The following is a 17,380-nucleotide window of genomic DNA, read 5'->3' as shown; positions in this document are numbered from 1 at the left end:
TTATCTTTAGGTATGGCTTTCCCAACGAAAGGCTAAGAATTCAAGAACGGTCTTAACTGAACCCTCATCAGATCTGAATTTAACAAATGCTTAGTCTCAGCAGCCTCCAGGGGGGTGGGAGGGAAGCTTAGCCTAGCAGTCAGTGACTTACTTGCACTTTTTGCACACTGATAGAAAATAAAAGTATGTTATTAATTGGTTTAGTCTGTAATCTTACAAAGTAACGGTAATTTATAAAGGAGTGTGTAGTAGTGTGCTGACTGCTAAGTGTACTGTACTGTTTGCTTTACTAATCACCTAATTCATTGCAGTTCATACTTATTGACTCGAAGTTTAGAACCACGATCTGTAGGCTTTAAGAATTGCATTTAAACCTTCTTAAGTGATAGACTCTGGAAGTGTGGTCTTAAGGTTAGCAAATAATTGTCAGTATTAAACATGGCATTATTTAAGTAGTCCTGCTGCAAGAAAGGCACTTCAGTGAATATGTGACTAGTAAAGCCTAACTATGTTTGGATCTAATAGAGTTCATGAAATCTGTAACTTGGGATTATAAATGAATGGATAAAATAGGTTAAGGCCAAGATGAATGAAATGAATGCAATATTAATAGATGCATATATACGCAACATATAATGGTTAAGTTTAAGACTACTGTGCCTTAACGTGTTTCCTAAAACAAAACTTTTGTAGTAAATGAACATTTGAAATCCATTATGATAAACCTGCTGTTAATGTTTGTTTTCTTTTCCCTTGTGAATGTTTTCTAACTTTGTCTTGGTAATTGCAATTTAACTAGGTGCGGTGGCTACTAAAGTTCGAAGGCACGATATGCGTGTCCATCCTTACCAAAGGATTGTGACCGCAGACCGAGGTTAGTTTAGTTCTGCAGTTCTTGTTTATGAGAAATGCGTTGGGTGTTCATAAAGTTTGCGACACCACACCTGATGGGAAAAACATCACTGCTTGCCTGCCATCGTTTCTTTTCCTTTTCTAAATTAATTCATAATAATTGAAAGATTTAAGGGTTGGGTTTTTTGGATGTTTTCTTTTCCTCCCTTCATATTTTAATTTATTAAATTCTATTTTAGTATGTACAATGATTTATTTCTACTAAAATGTAAATTAGTCCATCTGGGGAGCTATTAAATTTTGATATTGCCTTATTTTTCAGGAATATTTTTTGCCCAAATTTACCTTTTAGTTGTTCTGAAATTTTGGGTTGGTTTTGCAAAAAGAACTAAGCAGATGGTGCTTTAATGAGAGAAGTAAAGGAATATGTTCCTCCTGTGTCCTCTTGGAGAAAACTGAAGATTTAGTTTCCATTTTCCTTTTTAATAAGATACTTGAACCCCACTGTATACACACAAGGATATACATATCAGGTCCTTAGCTGAAATCAGCAAGGGCCTGTGAAGATGACTTTGATGAAGTAGGATTTTTTAATAAATGAGAAAATCATTTCCCTTTTATTCTTACATTCTTGTCCCAAATCGGATCCTTTGATTTTTGTCATTTGCTGCTAAAATGTATTAGCTGAAGGTAAACATTTGTGGTGACATGAATCCAGCTGTTTGAAAGTCCTTTTTTGACTAACCCATGACTGGAAAATAAGTCTTCATTTTTCTCCTTTTCCACATGTATAATTTGTGTCCTATATATGCCCTTGGACCCTTCTATAAAATTATTTATGTTTATTGAGGAGTGATGATTTTGGTTTATTGACATTGTTTTCTGAGTTTGTCATTACAAGGTAGCAATCCAAACCAAGATTTTAAAAAGGATTTTTTTTTTGCAGACTTCTGTTATAGCACATCTTTACCTACTAATTAATTTGATGAAGGTCTCTAATACTAGTGGTGGAAAGTGATGTATTTACACCCCAATCCTACATTTTCTATGAACTTGAGAAAGACCTATCCTGTCAGTTTCACATAGTTATCTTAAATACTGATGGACGCAAATGTTGTCCACATCAAAATAAAATACCTTTCCAAAGACATTGATGATATTTATTTAGCATCATACATAATTAAAGAGTTTTAAGACTTTTAACTAATACATATATTACTCACAGAGATTATTGAATAAACAGATCCCCCCAAGGTCAGCGGTTATCTATGAAGATAATATAAATGTAAGTACATCACGCACCACAAGGAAATAAATGACCCTTTTTGTGTCAGAAAGTCTCTTAGTGAAGGAGGAAATTTAAAAAATCTTTTAAGTAACTTTTCAATTTAAGGAAATTGAATAATTCCACAAAGAACTGGAAGTTTTTCACATTGTTAATGTCTAAAACAGTTTTAAAGACTATTTTAAAGTAGTTTTTTCTTCTGTTAACCTTTCCCTGCATGCCCTTTTAAAGAGATTTCTCATAATTTTATTTTAACACATTATTGGTCTACTCAACACTCCAGTGCCTTGAGACAGTTGAAAATATTAGAAAGATTATACTGTATTTGAAATTGACAGCACATTCCATGAGAAGCTCTTTGGTAGTTCATGTGTTTTCATTAGTCCTGTCACTGTTTTTATTCAAAATGCAATGTCAGCAAACCGAAATTCTCTTTTTTTCTTTTCCTTTTTTTAAACAACAGATACTTGTATACTGCTCTTACTATCACTGTATGCACTCACCGGGTCTAAGGGAGAGGTCTGAAGTCCTTCACTTAAATTATTTTATGATACTACTGTTTTCTCTATTTTTTGAGGTTTTTTAAATGATTATTTTTTAATCTTTTGAAGGGAAGATTATAAGTATTCATTTATGCAAGGAAACTCAGCCCTTAGACATATAACCATGTAATTCTTTATGAGCATTTAGAGTACTGCATGGTTGACAGACATCTAGTTCTTCACTAAAAATAACCCCCCGTACACGTATTTTGAAACTGAATATGAAGCCTATAAAAGACCAACTGACTTTTTAGTTGTAATGAACCGTCAGTGATTTTGCACGGTTGACACACCTGTGTGTACTGCAGGCCAGGACTCGGCAGAGGACATATTCTAGGTTTACTGGTATATATAGAAACAGTAGTTTTCTTGTTTATATATTCCACACTCAAAAAGGCATAATCAGAATGTTTCTAAATAATGATTTTACAAAAACCATCATTTACATAATTTGTATAAAAAGCTTAATACAATTTTAATCAAAATTTTAAGTAATTTAAAAAATGCTTTAAGATTCTGTATTTCTGGAGTACCTATGAAGTGGTATGACTACATCATGTGAAATATTTATTTTCTTCTTTAACTTTGGAGTAGCAGTTTTTATTTTAATTAAATAAAATTCCAATTTTTTCAAAAAATTCAGGGAAGATTTGGTCACATTGAAGATACAGTATTTTTGTAGTATTTATAAGCTGTCCTATGTGATAGACTTTTAGAAAGCATTTTTTTTATATGAAGGTAAACCAGTCCATTATATAGCTCGTTCAGACTCTGTGAACATTACACCTACTAGGTTTTAATTTATCAAGTGGCACAGAATCTGCCTTTGCACTGAATATCTTTTCATTCACATCTCCTCTGCCTTAGTCACAGTGGCAACAGTACAGAAAATTCTCTCAAACCTCAGAATATAGTAGAAATAATTAAAGCTGTTGAATGAGTCTTAAAAATCATACTACTGTTAAGTGGACCAAGTTTGGTGAAGCGGAATGTGACAGAGGTTGGTTAAGGAAGGAGTAACTCAAGGACATTGGGAACGATAACTTTCCACTTGAGAACTACTTTATGTTTTACTGTAATTTTTTTTTTTTAATTTTTTTGTTCTGTTTGTTATTTTGCAAAAGAAAATAGTATTTACAGGTGGCTTCTTTTAAAATATAAAATATAAAGCAGGAATGTATATGAAATGTCAGATTTTATTGTATTTGCAGAGTATTAGCTTTGAAATTGAATAAAGAAAGCTGTTTGTAGTTTTAAAATGCCTTATTGGTATCAATTAGAAATTTCTTCTATTTTTTGATGTACTTAGAGCTTTTTGAGTATAGAATTTTAAATGGCAGGATTTTACAGTGTTTACATGCAAGTGCATTTTATAAGTGTTCTATATGTGTAAAATAGTATTTCCAGCTGGAAAGTGTTGGCCGGCACAGAAGGCCTGGCCCTTTTCTGGTTCCCATGATGTTGCCCACACTGCTAGACTACAGTTTAGTGTTGCTTTGTATCATGAGGCCAAGAAATTCCATGTTGTTGTAAATAGAATAATTGAAAAAGCAATAAACATTTATTGAACAAAAGAAACTTTGTTTGGCCCAGAGTTTATGTTGAACCAGATTATTCATAGAAATTTAAATTTCTTTAGATTCATTTCTGTTAATCATTGATTATTAATAATCACATCCATCATTAATAGTTGCTTTAATGCTTGCATCTGAGAGAATACTAATGCTTAATAGCAGTCAGATACTGATAGCTGCACTGACTGTTTCAGAATTCTGTATACCAAACCTATTCATTGATGTTGTTTTCCAGTTTCCTTCATTGACTGCTACTAACTATTAGTTGTTAGTTGTATTTTATTTCTATTTTTCCTGTTAACAGTTTTTGTTTTTTTTTTTGTGGGAGTGGGCTCTCCTTCATTTGTTCAAATCATGATATGGAATTGTCATGATTTTTATTGTATTCTGTAGATGGTGTCAATCAGTTTGTCAGAATTAAACATGCTTTTTTTTTTATTAGTTGTGATTAGTTTTTCATGTTGTCATTAAGCCGTCACTAGCTGAAACTAATCTCTTCTCTATCTTTTCTTTTCTTTTTTTTTTTTTTTTGTTTTTTGTTTCTAACCACCCAGCCGCCACCGGCAACTAACCTATGACCTTCTGACCTCTGAACTCTTCACCCAATGATGACCTGACCATGCCTGCCTGCTGATCAGTTAACTGGTAATCGCCTTTGCTTGCCTGTCGTCAGTGCAGCGAGCTGAGGCACTTGTCCGTTCGTCTTACCATCTAACCAAACAAAAGACAAAGAAATCGTTGTCCTCCAACTCAGCTTTTGTTTGTTTTGTTTTTTCTTTTTCTGTTTGGGTGAAAGTGGTTCTAGAACCTGCACTGAATAGTAGTAAAGCAATAAGGCCCAATTCATCCCACAGCACTGATCATCTTTTAATGTCCCACCCTAAGCGAACGGTAAGAAGGCCTCACTTCAGGAGGGGAGACAGATGGCCCTTAACTACTCAGTGACAGAGGCAGTTACTGTGAGAGACTTCTAGGAACCTCTCTTCATAGCGAGTCAAAGCTCTCTGAATGTACTGTGTGCTGATGCATCATGCATGAACCTTTGGTCAGGGATGTCATTGGTGAAGCGATTTCAAAAAGTATTCAAAATTTGATATGCTGTTTAGTCACTACAGTGCCCTCAAAGGGCAGAAGTTGCAGCCTTTTTTATATTGCCTGCCAAAATTTGAAGTATTAGAAGTGTGCCATGAGAGAAAAACTTAACAAGGAATTTTGGAAAGTAATGCAAAGAACAAAACTGCAACACTATTTTTAAAAAGATAAATATCTGAGTTAAAATTACTGAACCTTTATTTTACACCTCCTTTAAAAAATATATGAGAACAAGGTACATGCATTATGTGTCACATTACTGGGCAAACTGTTCAAATATTTTTTTTAAACCTCCCTGTATAGAAAAAAATCATTAAGGATGTAAAAGCCATGCTTGCCTATTTGCTGTATACATGTAATGAAATTGTAGATAAAGTGTAGTGCATTGAAACAAATGAACAAAAAAAGTAGATACTTTTACTATACAAGGGTGCTGGTGCAGAAAAAATATATATATTTTTGGAAATGTAGCATTTTATACTTTCAAGTGTTATAAAAAAAAGAAAAAGAACAAAGAAACCCTTTATTTCATTAAATGATTTTTTCTGGTGGTTGTCAAGAAACAAAAGACCAAAAGAGCCTTTTTGTCTTTCTTTTTTATTTTTTAAGTATTGGAATAAGTCTAAAGAAAAGAAAGTGCCTTATTTTCCTTCATGGTCATTTAGTCAAGTGTCTTGTAAGATCAGCTCCTCCCTCAGAATACAAGTCAATGCCTGTCACTCAGTCGCCCAGTATGTGAAAGAAGATGTGAGGGGAGACACATGAGTTGATGGTTTGAATTAAATGATTTTTTGCCACATTACCTTGATATCAATTTGCCAAATCTGATACTGTGAAAAAATTTGATAACTTTTCTGATTCCTAACAAGTAAGTTTAAAAGCATCCTTTTAAAATAATAATTGAGTGCTTTTGGTAATTGGTATACTTAATGTTAGCCCAGAGGATTCTGAAATAAAAATTACGTGTGATCAGAACACCATTTATTTCATAGACAAAATTAGAACTTTATTTGGTGGGCGTGTTGTTGGATTTTTCTTTATTAATTGGTGGTAATGGTATACACAGCTGTCTTTTTCACAAAAATGAACCTGTGATTTTCATTCTGGATAACAGTGATTCTAAATGACCCAAATTTAAATCAGACTCATTTCTTCCAAACCAGATCACTTGTGTAATCCATCTCTGCTGGTTTTAGTGGCCTAAGCTGCCACCACACACACAGAATCCCACCCACCCACCTGCACACGCGTGTGCACACAAACACACACACGCCCCCAGCCCCAGTTTAACTTTAAAGGAATGTGAGAAACTAGCATCGTTGTGCACATTACACTCAACTACATGTGAATATGAACTTGCAGCTTCTCCGGACGTTCAGTCAGTTTTGTAGCTGAAGTGCTTTGTGCACAAAGCTCTACATCTGAACTCTAGCCTGCAGATCTAAATGATCTGTAAGTGATCATTAAATGCCCAGTACCAGATGTGGCAAATGCCGAGTGGCCGTAGGTCCCCAGCTCATCAACTCCTGCCCTCTACATACCTTCACAGCTTCACAGTCAAAGGTCAGCAGTAAGCTCAGTAAGCACCTTCGCGGTGACCTCCATCATCTTGTCTCACTTGGAAACCGTTTTCAGTTTATTTACTATGCAATAGACATTCATTGTTTTGTATTCAGCTAGCTTTGGTTTAGTGTGCCACTGCTTTGTCTTTCTGTTACACATACAGTTGTTCTGATTTATTTACCATATGTGCTGTGCCATTTTGATTTTTATTTTGTTTGGTTGGTTGAATAAATTTGCGACACTCAAACACTTGAGGTGATAGTTTAAAAACGATACCAGTATTTGATCCAGTTTCATCTCAACTGTGTTATACCTGGACATTTTAGATGTTTATCAAAGGTCTTTTATGGGGAAGAAAGTAAATGTATGAAATAAATGCGTGACATTTATGAGTAATGTTGGCTCTGAACAAACGTTTGAAAACTTAGTTGATAAAATTTTGGATCAACTGAAAAAAAGCATGACTTTTGAAATCTCTGAATGCCTTGGTTCTCAGTATTATCATTCTTTATTGAATTTCTTTCTTATTAAAATATGTAGTTTTTAAGACTTTTTTTTTCTGACAGTATTATGTAATTTTTTAGCGCGGGTAGATGGGAGTGTCGCTTGTATGTTACCGTACAGCTGACATGTATTTTTGTCTATTCTTTATTATCTCAGTAGTTTCATGCTATGTATGTACCATAACCAACCTATTGCCTATGAGAAACATGTAAGATAATGTATTTACAGCCATTGTTACAAGTTTATAATGTATTTTTCTATCTTGTTTTATATGTATGTTATATAACATTCAAAAAGAATTTTTTTCTTGATTGAGAAAAGGATACAAAATGCAAAATCCACAATTTTGATAACTGAAAATTGCCAATTGTTTTGCAGTACTTTATTATATTGGGTGTCTTGTCTTTCTTGGGCTTTTAGTTAGCTAATGAATGAATACATTAGACACTTTTGGGTTTTAGTTGGGATTTTACATAGCTTGCATTTTAATTCTTTGGTTCTTTGCTGTTTCTATTAACCCATAGCATTATTTTAATAAATGTTATAATATCAACCTACTAACTCTGGACTATGTCTGTTTATTAACCTTTACATGTTTAATTAAAGTAAACAAATAAAGACAAAAGAATGTAAAGTCTTGAATTACTGGACTAACCCTGAAGGAAGTGACCACAGATAACATAGCGTGACGTGTTTGTATGTTGTTTGTCAGCTGACAGTTCCGCACATGCTGTACAGCGGCTTTGGTTATTCTGGCCTTTACCTTGAGGGGAGGTGCCAGGAGAGACGGGAACAAAGTAGTGTTGGTTTGAGGCGTTCTTCTAGTCTTGCCACCTGCCTTTCAACTTCTGCATTACTAATTCCACACTTTCTTATTTTTCCTTCTCCAAAATAATCACTGTCTGCTCACAGCGTAAAGAGTAAAGAGATTTATCGTAATGATATACCCAAGAAACCAGTTTGATTCTTTGTTGAACCATTTTTTAAATTTCTATAAGTAGATAATCTAATGGTCACATTATAAAGCAAAGTATCTGGTGACGTTTTACCTTTCTTCAAATTGGTGTTTTAATTGGACATTTTTCCAGTATACAGTTATGAACTGTTTTGGCTAGCTGCTCCCGTTAAGGAAAGCCAAAGGTAGAGTGGCTCCGTGTCTCAGGCCAGCCCGGCGTCGCCATTCATGACGACCACAGACGCAGGCCCCTCAGCACGAGGCCAGACAGCATCGCTGAGCTTTCTCTCTCGCCCTGTTCCACAGTACAGTCAGAATACTTCAGTACAAGAAGTCTGAGGGGGAGGAACAGTGCATTTGAAAAGTAGTGTATATATCGTGGTTTGCATGGGAGTTAGAGAGATTTGTTAACTTACCTTCATGCTTTTCTTAGCTGCAGCCTAGGTGAACTGACCTCTACTTACCGATTCTTTTAACTCTTCAGGTGCATTTATGTTTCACAGATACTGGTATTTCCTTTTCTGTGAAATGGTCCTCCTGGATAATAAAAATTCTCAGGACAAATTTTTGCATTTGCAAATAATGCCTTATTTCTGTAAATTGCTTTTTATTTATTTTAAAGTTCTAAAATTTGGGGCTGAAATGAGTCACATTGTTCCAGAAGACATAACCACACCAATATGGTATTAACCAGACTGTCAGAACGTAGCCCCATAGTATATATACATACATGAAATACATAGAATAGCCAGAGCATCAGATTTAATCATAATTGAGATGGTTCTTTTGATCAAACAAATATATTGTTTCTCTGATGGGGAGGGGGCAATCTATTATTGTTAGGTAGACAGCTTTAATATGCTACTATCTTTAAAAGTTCACATTGCCATACAGTTAATATATATTGTTTTGTAAAACTTTGAAGATAACTTTCAAGCTGCTAGTATACAAGTCATCGTGGTACCATGTACTGAAGTTGATGAAGAATTTCTATGTATTTTATTCTACATTTTCTGAAGCCTGTGAATGCAGTCTCATCTCATTTTCCGTTAAGAGTACTTTTATGTATAATTACGTTGTATTGCCACCTTTTATGTTGGAAAAGTCCAGTTTTAAAAGGCAAAAATGACAAAACCCATTTTTATACAGGCTATAATAGTATTAAACTTGAAATCACCAAATTGTCAGAATGATAAAATGCCAGAGTCAGCTTATTGTTTTATACTACTAGTATTTGACAAAGCAATTGGAAGTTAAGTTTTCAGTTGAGAAGTTGGTAAAGTTATGTACTTGCAGTCAAGCATCTTTTTCTTTGGGAAAATGGAGCATGAAAGTCGATATTCACCAACACACTAGTACACTCTGTGTGGGAGAGCCCACCTCGGTCGGGGGCGGTCAAAGCACCCTGTCCATAAATCCAAGATATGTGAATGTTCACACAAGAGGTGGTTAAGGTTTCTCAATAAATACTGAATAAATATAAAGGGCTGTAAGTTTTTTAGTACACCAAAAGCAGACAGTAGGTGTGATTTAAATTACATTGATTTGCTCATTACCAAATCAAGACTCTTCTTAACCAGCTAACTTTTATAAATGACAGTTTAAAGTTTCTCCATTTTGAGGGGGAGGGGTTTGTGTGTTTGAAATAAGATGTCTGTTATGTCTTGGTAACAATTAGCAATTGTAGGGTTACCAGCAAGTGATTTTTAGTAGAATGAAATGTATTGCTGGATTATAATCCATTATTTAATAGCAAAAATTATCCAGAGAACTTTTTAGACTCATGAAGTTTCTAAGTAAATGTAGTTTTTAAACATCTTCAAAAGTTTCTGTTTTATTTCAAATGGAAAAATGATTCATTTTATAGATAATTTTACTTTTAGAAATATTCATATGGTACACACATGTAATTTTATCTGTGGTTTCTCTTAACATTTTACCTATGCCTTTGCTATGAAGACACATAACAAAATTACATGCCTCCCTGGTACTCAATGCTGAATCAAACTGGTTCACCCAAGTGTAGAACTCTCCTTTCTGTGTTTCTGCTGCACTAATTGCGAGGGGCTGGCCGAGGAGGAGGAAGCGTCAGTTCACAGGAGGCGTGGCCGGTGGGCGCAGCGAATAGCACAGCGTGGGCTTCTCACTGCTTACAGTGTCACTGTCCCTTCATGGCAGACCCCGCATTGCAGGCAAAGCGCAGCTCCCAGAGTAAAAAATACATATCTTTTTGAAAGTGCTGTTATTGAGAAATTTTGATTACCAAATACATCATTTATGGCTTATATTGTAGTGGTGTGTATGAAACATTTAGAACTTGTGGAAATTGTATATACAGAGAAAAGTTGAAATAGGTCTTTCCAAATCGTATGTGAATGGAGAACCACGTATGACTGTACATGACGTGCAATAAACCAACTGGAAAAAGTGCAAGTGCTTCATCCTCTCAAGCCGACTGCAGCTGAAACGCTGCTCGTGCAGACCCACACGTGTGTGAATATGCTCATGTCCCATGCCCCTCCCCAGGCCCACACGTGTGTGGGTATGCTCATGTCCCATGTCCCTTCCTAAACCCCACACGTGTGTGTAAATCCAAACCCCACACATGTATAAATATGTTCATGTCCCTTCCCAGAACCCATATGTGTGTAAATATGAGAATAAAGAGTGCACGTTGCAGTTTTAGCTTCTATTGGTGCCTTTAACCCTATTGAGAAGAAAATAGAAGAATCTGACATTCTGGAGCAACATTACCCCTGATGTCAGTGATGAGAATAAAGGAAATCACTCAGCTGATTTAGCTACAGTGTTGCTCAGTTCAGCGTGTGTCCAAAATGCTTGTTTCTAAGAAATGGAGGTACAGTTGTACGCAGTTTTGCTTTTGTTTTGGTGGCCCTGTGGGACCTTACCTCCCTGACCAGGGATGGAACCCGCAGGCCCCACCCTGGAAGTGCGGAGGCTCAGCCACTAGACTGCCCAGGGACATCCTCGTATATCGTTTTTAGATGGAAGAAGAAAGGAGTGCTGACAAAATTTTGATCCTGGGGGCCACGTGTCAAGGATTACTGTTACCAATTTCTTGAGCACGGAAGAATTGGTTAAAAAGAAAGAAAAAAATCAGTGATGTGAAACCTCTTCTCAGAGATCTTACCTTGACATCTAAGTTTTAGGACTCCCTGCACCTTAAATTTCCCAGTCCTCACTATTCATGAATGTATTCACCAGGTTTCTTTTCCCGCTTTCTGATCACTCACTAGAACCTCTTGTCTCCTTGGCAGGGTTCCCTTCACACGCTTCTGAGAGCAGCTGTCAGAGGTAGGACCTGAGCCCAGGGTCCACACCAGCCGCCCACAGGTGGCGCTTAGCCTGGCCGACGCAGGGTTGCTGTTGCTTTAGTTACCTGCCAGCTTCAAAGCCTTGATAGACGTTTTTTAAACCCTCGTCATAAAGTCGACCCTTCAGAGACCAGATTACCTAGAAAACTTTGGCCTGCGTGTGCCTCAGATAGCCGTCAGGTGAAACACAAGAGTTCCACTACCCCTTCTAAACCCAGGTCCCACTGGTTAGTCACGCCGCCACCTCCATATGGCCTGGAGTGTGTGCGTGTGTGTATATATATATATATATATATATGGGTCACACCTGGGCTCTTGGTGGCCACACTTCATCTTGGTTTAGCCTTCTCGCCTCCCTGGTGCCTGTAGACACCAGTGCTTCCCCTTCAGGTTCAGAATGGTAATTCCAACCCTTCACACACCAAACTAGCTTCTCAAAGGGTATAATGTAAAACAGGTTTTGAAGTTTTCCTCCTAAAAGATCAGATGAGTATGGTTTCTATTTAAAGATGGCTTTCATAATTCATCTATTTCTTAATATTTAGGGAGCAATTCCTAAATTGCTTGTGTGCTTCCTTGTATGAAGGGACAGGATGAATTTGGGTTTCCTTCCAGATGTCACTTTTTTTATGTAATTATCTACTACCTCTTTGTAGGAACTCTTTTTGGTCTTGTTAGAAAGCAGTTAAGCTAATTGAACATTCAAAAAATATACCACACCTAAAAGAAAACATTAGTGAGTTCATGTGTTTCCAGAAGAAGTACATTAAAATCCGAGTCTGCAGTTATACATAACTGTTTTGTGGAAAACACGGGGGTCTGTTTTTATGGTCTCTGCAGCGGTTCCAGTTCGAGGGAGCATCTCAAAGTGAGGATGGAAAGTTTTAACGCCTGTGGTTCTGATTTCTTCGTGTATGCCCTGGTTACTTAGCTGAATACCAAGGAAAACTAGGGTGAAGTGATTACAAGTAAAATATTAGAAGAAAATACTCGCAAATTAATCCAGAAGTATTTTCTTACATATCTTCGAGTTGATACTAAAAATTCCATAATCACTCATTTAACTTCAAACGTCCATCAGTGTTAGGGGGGAGGAATAAAGTGTCTTGCCCATACCCAAAACCTGAATTTTAAAAACCTCTTGTCACAGTGTTTTAAGTGATTTAGCTTAAAAATTAGAACAGACTAACTGCAGGTGAGAAGCTGCCCTGAACACTTTGAAGTAAATTACATAAATGATGCTTTTGCCCAGTGGTTTTTCACTTAGGTGAAAGAACACTGGAAAAACTGTTCAAAAGTTAAACTTACTCTAAATTTCTAGAGGGTGAGAAAAGGGAAAACTTGATAGTGGGTGGAGCGCTGTACATGTGAAAACACCAGTGCTAAGCACTCCGAGAAGCTGAGGTCTAAATTGGTGCCAGGGAAGAAAACTGCATCAGCAAGTCAAACGCCCCACCCTAAACTCTTAATATTTTTTAAGCACCAGTTTGTGGGGCTATTAGGAACATCGGTTTTTAAGTCAAAGAAAAAAAATTAAGAAACTGGGAGCATATGATATCACATCTGAAAGCAGCCTGTCATCACTCACTGTTGGTTTCAAAATGAATTAAATCTCTCTCATAGCTCCCGGAGCTTACCATGAAAGCAACCTGACATAGCGAGACGCAAAAGGGAAAAAATGTCGTTTATACTTCTGGTCTTCCAAAGAACAATGCATTTTCATTGAATTCTACATGAGTCTGTGTAACAAAGATTCTGTCCTGTGCAAAGGGAAGACCACCAATATGAACTCTTATCAGTTACCCGTACTAATAAACACCAAGAAAGCCTTGTAAATACCTTAACTCCTTCAGAGGTGTTAACCCAAATTCTTCTAAATTGCTTGTTATCCTCTTCTGCCAAAGATTGTCCATCTCCACCATGCTAGAGGATTTATAGCAAAGAAAAGCTGTTGAATCAAAGTATAGATTGGTATCTGAACTAAAACTAATGAGAAGTCATTGGTGGGAGCTGCAGCTTGTTTTAATTACTGAAATACACGTGACATATTTTTATCTACAGAACTCTACATCTAAGTAAACATGCAGCAAGTTGTGACTGGAAAGCATGTCATTAAGGGAAATATTGGGAAGCTCAATCGTTTCCTTACCGCTGTCTCCCCCAAATTCAAAGAGAGGTGCTCCTTTCTTCAAAACCCCGTTGGACAGAGCTAGTGGAAAAACGGAAAAGAAAAACATAAATTTAATCTAAAAATAATGCAGACTTGAAGGATGGAGCTGGTTACCACACCAACTCCCATTTCTTAAATGTTTTTGTTTATCTGCTATCCCACTAGACCCAGAGGTGCTGATGAGACAATGCAGGCTGCGAGTTCTGTTTCCTCGCAGGTTCCTAGCTGAGGATTTGGGTAAGAAGGTCGAGATGAGCCACCTCTAGGAGAATCCTCTCATGGGGGCAAGGAATGCCTTGGGTTTGGATGCCCAGGAGGCTCTCTGCCCACTCCTTTTCAGCCTGAGTTACCACCTGTCCCCCCATGAATGTTTCTGAAGAGTAGGAACTCTTTGTAGAGCTGCCGTAATGAAATTAAAATTCAGACATAGCGGGGAGAGAAGTTGTCGGGCTATATGTTAGAAAGGGATTGTTGTGGTACCTAGTTGTATACTAGTGGCTTTAACTATCAGCTAAAAGACACTGGGAAGTGTCCCAGCAGGAATCGTGTCTGTCTGGCACCCTGTGTTACTCATATTGATGAATTATCAGCCCCACAGTCAACTTCTGAGCCCTTAGCTTGATTGGACACATGGTGTTTATCAGATGCAACAATCAATCAGTACATGATTCAATAAACTCAGGAACATGCAATGAACAAAAATAACCGTTTCTCTGCATATCGGAATGCATTAAAACCAAAGAGCTATGCATCAAACTTGTGTTGCCCAAATATGGTAAAGCCATGTTATAAGATAGATTAATGGTTTAAAATCAAACACATTTCTACTGCCCATGTCCTTTCAAAAATGCTCCCTTGGTGACCAGTTTGGGAGATTTTGCTATCATTATTCTTGTTACATATAAGCCTCAAGTATGTGGTCTGGGTAGACAGCAAAGATAGGAAGTTTCAATAGAAGACATCAGTTGCACAGGTAATTTTTAGCCTCTTTCTGCAATAAAATTTATCAAAATTTTCTACCACGCATTAGTTATGCTCTTCAAATGAAGCAGCTCTAAGAAGTTGTTAACAAATTTGTGAGGCCGTAAATTAAAAACCAGAGGGACAAGTGTATACTGTGTATGTTGTACATTTAATTTTGTCGGTCAGTGCAGTATGAGCTTGCTCTCCATAGGTGCACTGTGGAGCTTGGCCACAAGCATCCAACTATCTAAAAACTTGGTGTATTGCAAAGCGAACTCGAAACATACACCTGCTCCTTGGGAGTGTGTGTGGTTTGTCAAAAGGAATTTTAAAACCATATGTCCATTATCCAAATAAGGATTTCGGTTCTGCGTGTGTTACAGTGTAATATGCCAAGTTATTTTAGAACATGTGTGTTCTCAGAGATCCTTCGCTTTATTGAGGCTGCTTCATCCGTTATTTTTCCATGTTTCTTCCATCACAGAAAATGCCACAAATAAATAGACATCATTTTATCTTCTCAATTTAATGCCCTGGTGATTCTGGAAAATTTTTGTCTTATTTTGTTTTCAATAGACTTTATTTTTTAAAGCAGCTTTAGGTTCACAGCAAAATTGAGCAGATGGTACAGAGGCTTCCCATATATTCCCCTGCCTGTCACTTGAACAGCCTCCCCCGTTATCAACATCTTGCACCAGAGGGGGCATTTGTTAAAACTGGTGAACTTGCAACGACATGTCATAATCACCCAAGTCCATGGATGACACTACAGTTCACTGGACGCTGTACTTTGAATGAGTTTGGACAAATGTATACCATCATTAAGACATCATAGGGCTTCCCAGGTGGCTCAGTGGTAAAGAATACACCTGCCAGTGGAGGAGACTCAGGTTCAATCCCTGGGTCAGGAAGACCCCCTGGAGAAGAAAATGGCAACCCACTCCAGTATTCTGGCCTGGAGAATCCCACGGACAAAGGAGCCTGGAGGAGTCCATGTGGTCACAAAGGGTCACACACGACTTAGTGACTAAACAATGATAGAGTGTTTTCACTGCCTTAATAAGAGTTCTGTGCCCCATCTAGTCATCCCTCTCCAACCACTGATTTTTCACTGTCTCCACAGTTTTGCCCTTTCCAGAATGCCTTGTAGTTGGAATCATATAGTACCTAGCCTTTTCAGACTGGCTGCTTTCCCTTAGTTATATGGGTTTAGTTCCTCCATGTCTTCATGACTTGATGGCTTGTTTCTTTTTAGTTCTGAATACCATTCCACTGTCTGAATGGGCCATAGTTGATACATTAGGTTACTGAAGGACATCTTGGTTACTCCCGTGTTTTGGCAGTTATATACTGCTATCAACATGTGTGTGCAGGTTTTTGTGTGGCCCCGGTTCCTTTGAGTACATGCCAAAGAGCACCATTCCTGGGTCATATGGTAAGAGGACACTGAGTTTTGTAATAAATCTTCAAACTGTCTTCCAAAGTAGCTGTATCCTTTTGCATTCAGAATTTAACTGGAGGATGCTGATTAAGAAGGCTGATATATAGATACATGAAAGTGAAAGTCACTCAGTCGTGTCCGACTCTTTGTGACCACATGGACTATACAGTCCATGGATTTCTCCAGGCCAGACTACTGGAGTGGGTATCCTTTCTCTCCTCCAGGGGATCTTCCCAACCCAGGAACCGAACCAGGGTCTCCTGCATAGCAGGCAGATTCTTTACCAACTGAGCAATCAGGGAAGAAGCTCGTATAGATAGATATAGATATATAGATATGTAGGAATTTTGAGAGTGAACTTTTCAGTTACTTTGTTTCAATAGACAAATCCAATTTGGAATCCATGCAGATTTATTAAAATCACAAATCTAAGTGAAAAAAGAGCTCCCAAAATTCCTTATTTTATTCACTCAAAAAGTACTTACGAGTGTTAACAACTGTGCTGAATACTCCTGCCTGTCCTCCTTGAGACAAGAAGAGACAGCCCTTGCTTTAAAGCAGCCCACAGCCTAGGACAGGGGAAGACAAAATCATGTAATATAAGACTAGTATGTTAATTATCCAGCCTGCAGATCAACGAGCATTCCAAGCCCTAGATCTATCCAGAACATCTAGTAAAGATGTGATTCTCTCTCGTGAAGAGGGAAGCAAAGCAAACGTTTATGGTTAAAGATGGTTGGATTTTAGTAGCAAGTCTTGCTTCCTGGTGTAGCCAGATCTGAAGTAACCTCATTTCCTCAAAGCCCATCTTATTGAATTATTATTCAATAAAAAACATCTTCAAAAGCCACTTCTTTTTGGCCATTCAGTCTTCTGGGAAATAAGCTATTTGTCCTCCTCCTCTGGCTCCTTGTTGGGAAAGGCGTTTCTTAGACCCATGTGCCCAGCAGCTCATGCCCTAACCCTCCGTGTCCCAGGGAACAGGGGTCTCCTCTGGATCCAAAGGCAAGCCCTCGTATGATGTAGCCCCCACCTCAGGTAGGATGCTTATGGCCCTGTACTCCTCACTCCATCACCAAGCGCAGAAATCCCTCCTGTTCCCAT

General features: G+C 37.5%; 1 protein-coding gene across 6 annotated transcripts in view; it reads left to right on the top strand.

Moving 5' to 3' along the window:
• The window catches only part of QKI (QKI, KH domain containing RNA binding), a 160,042-nt gene extending 152,073 nt beyond the window's left edge, over window positions 1-7,969 (top strand). For 4 of the 6 annotated variants that reach the window (XM_025294298.3, XM_025294294.3, XM_025294297.3 and 1 more), the window contains exons 7-8: window positions 800-874; window positions 4,808-7,969. In XM_025294298.3, coding sequence (XP_025150083.1) covers window positions 800-874; window positions 4,808-4,824 — 92 coding nt within the window. In that variant the 3' untranslated portion in view covers window positions 4,825-7,969. Of the gene's footprint in view, window positions 1-10; window positions 4,258-4,807 lie in introns of those variants that run through there. The other 2 variants (XR_006639625.1, XM_025294300.3) reach the window with 2 other exon arrangements.
• The last annotated feature ends 9,411 nt before the right edge of the window (window positions 7,970-17,380 follow it).

Source organism: Bubalus bubalis, chromosome 10 (genome assembly GCF_019923935.1).
Source record: "Bubalus bubalis isolate 160015118507 breed Murrah chromosome 10, NDDB_SH_1, whole genome shotgun sequence".
Classification (NCBI taxonomy): Eukaryota; Metazoa; Chordata; class Mammalia; order Artiodactyla; family Bovidae; genus Bubalus; species Bubalus bubalis.
This window is presented reverse-complemented; position numbering and strand designations above follow the sequence as displayed.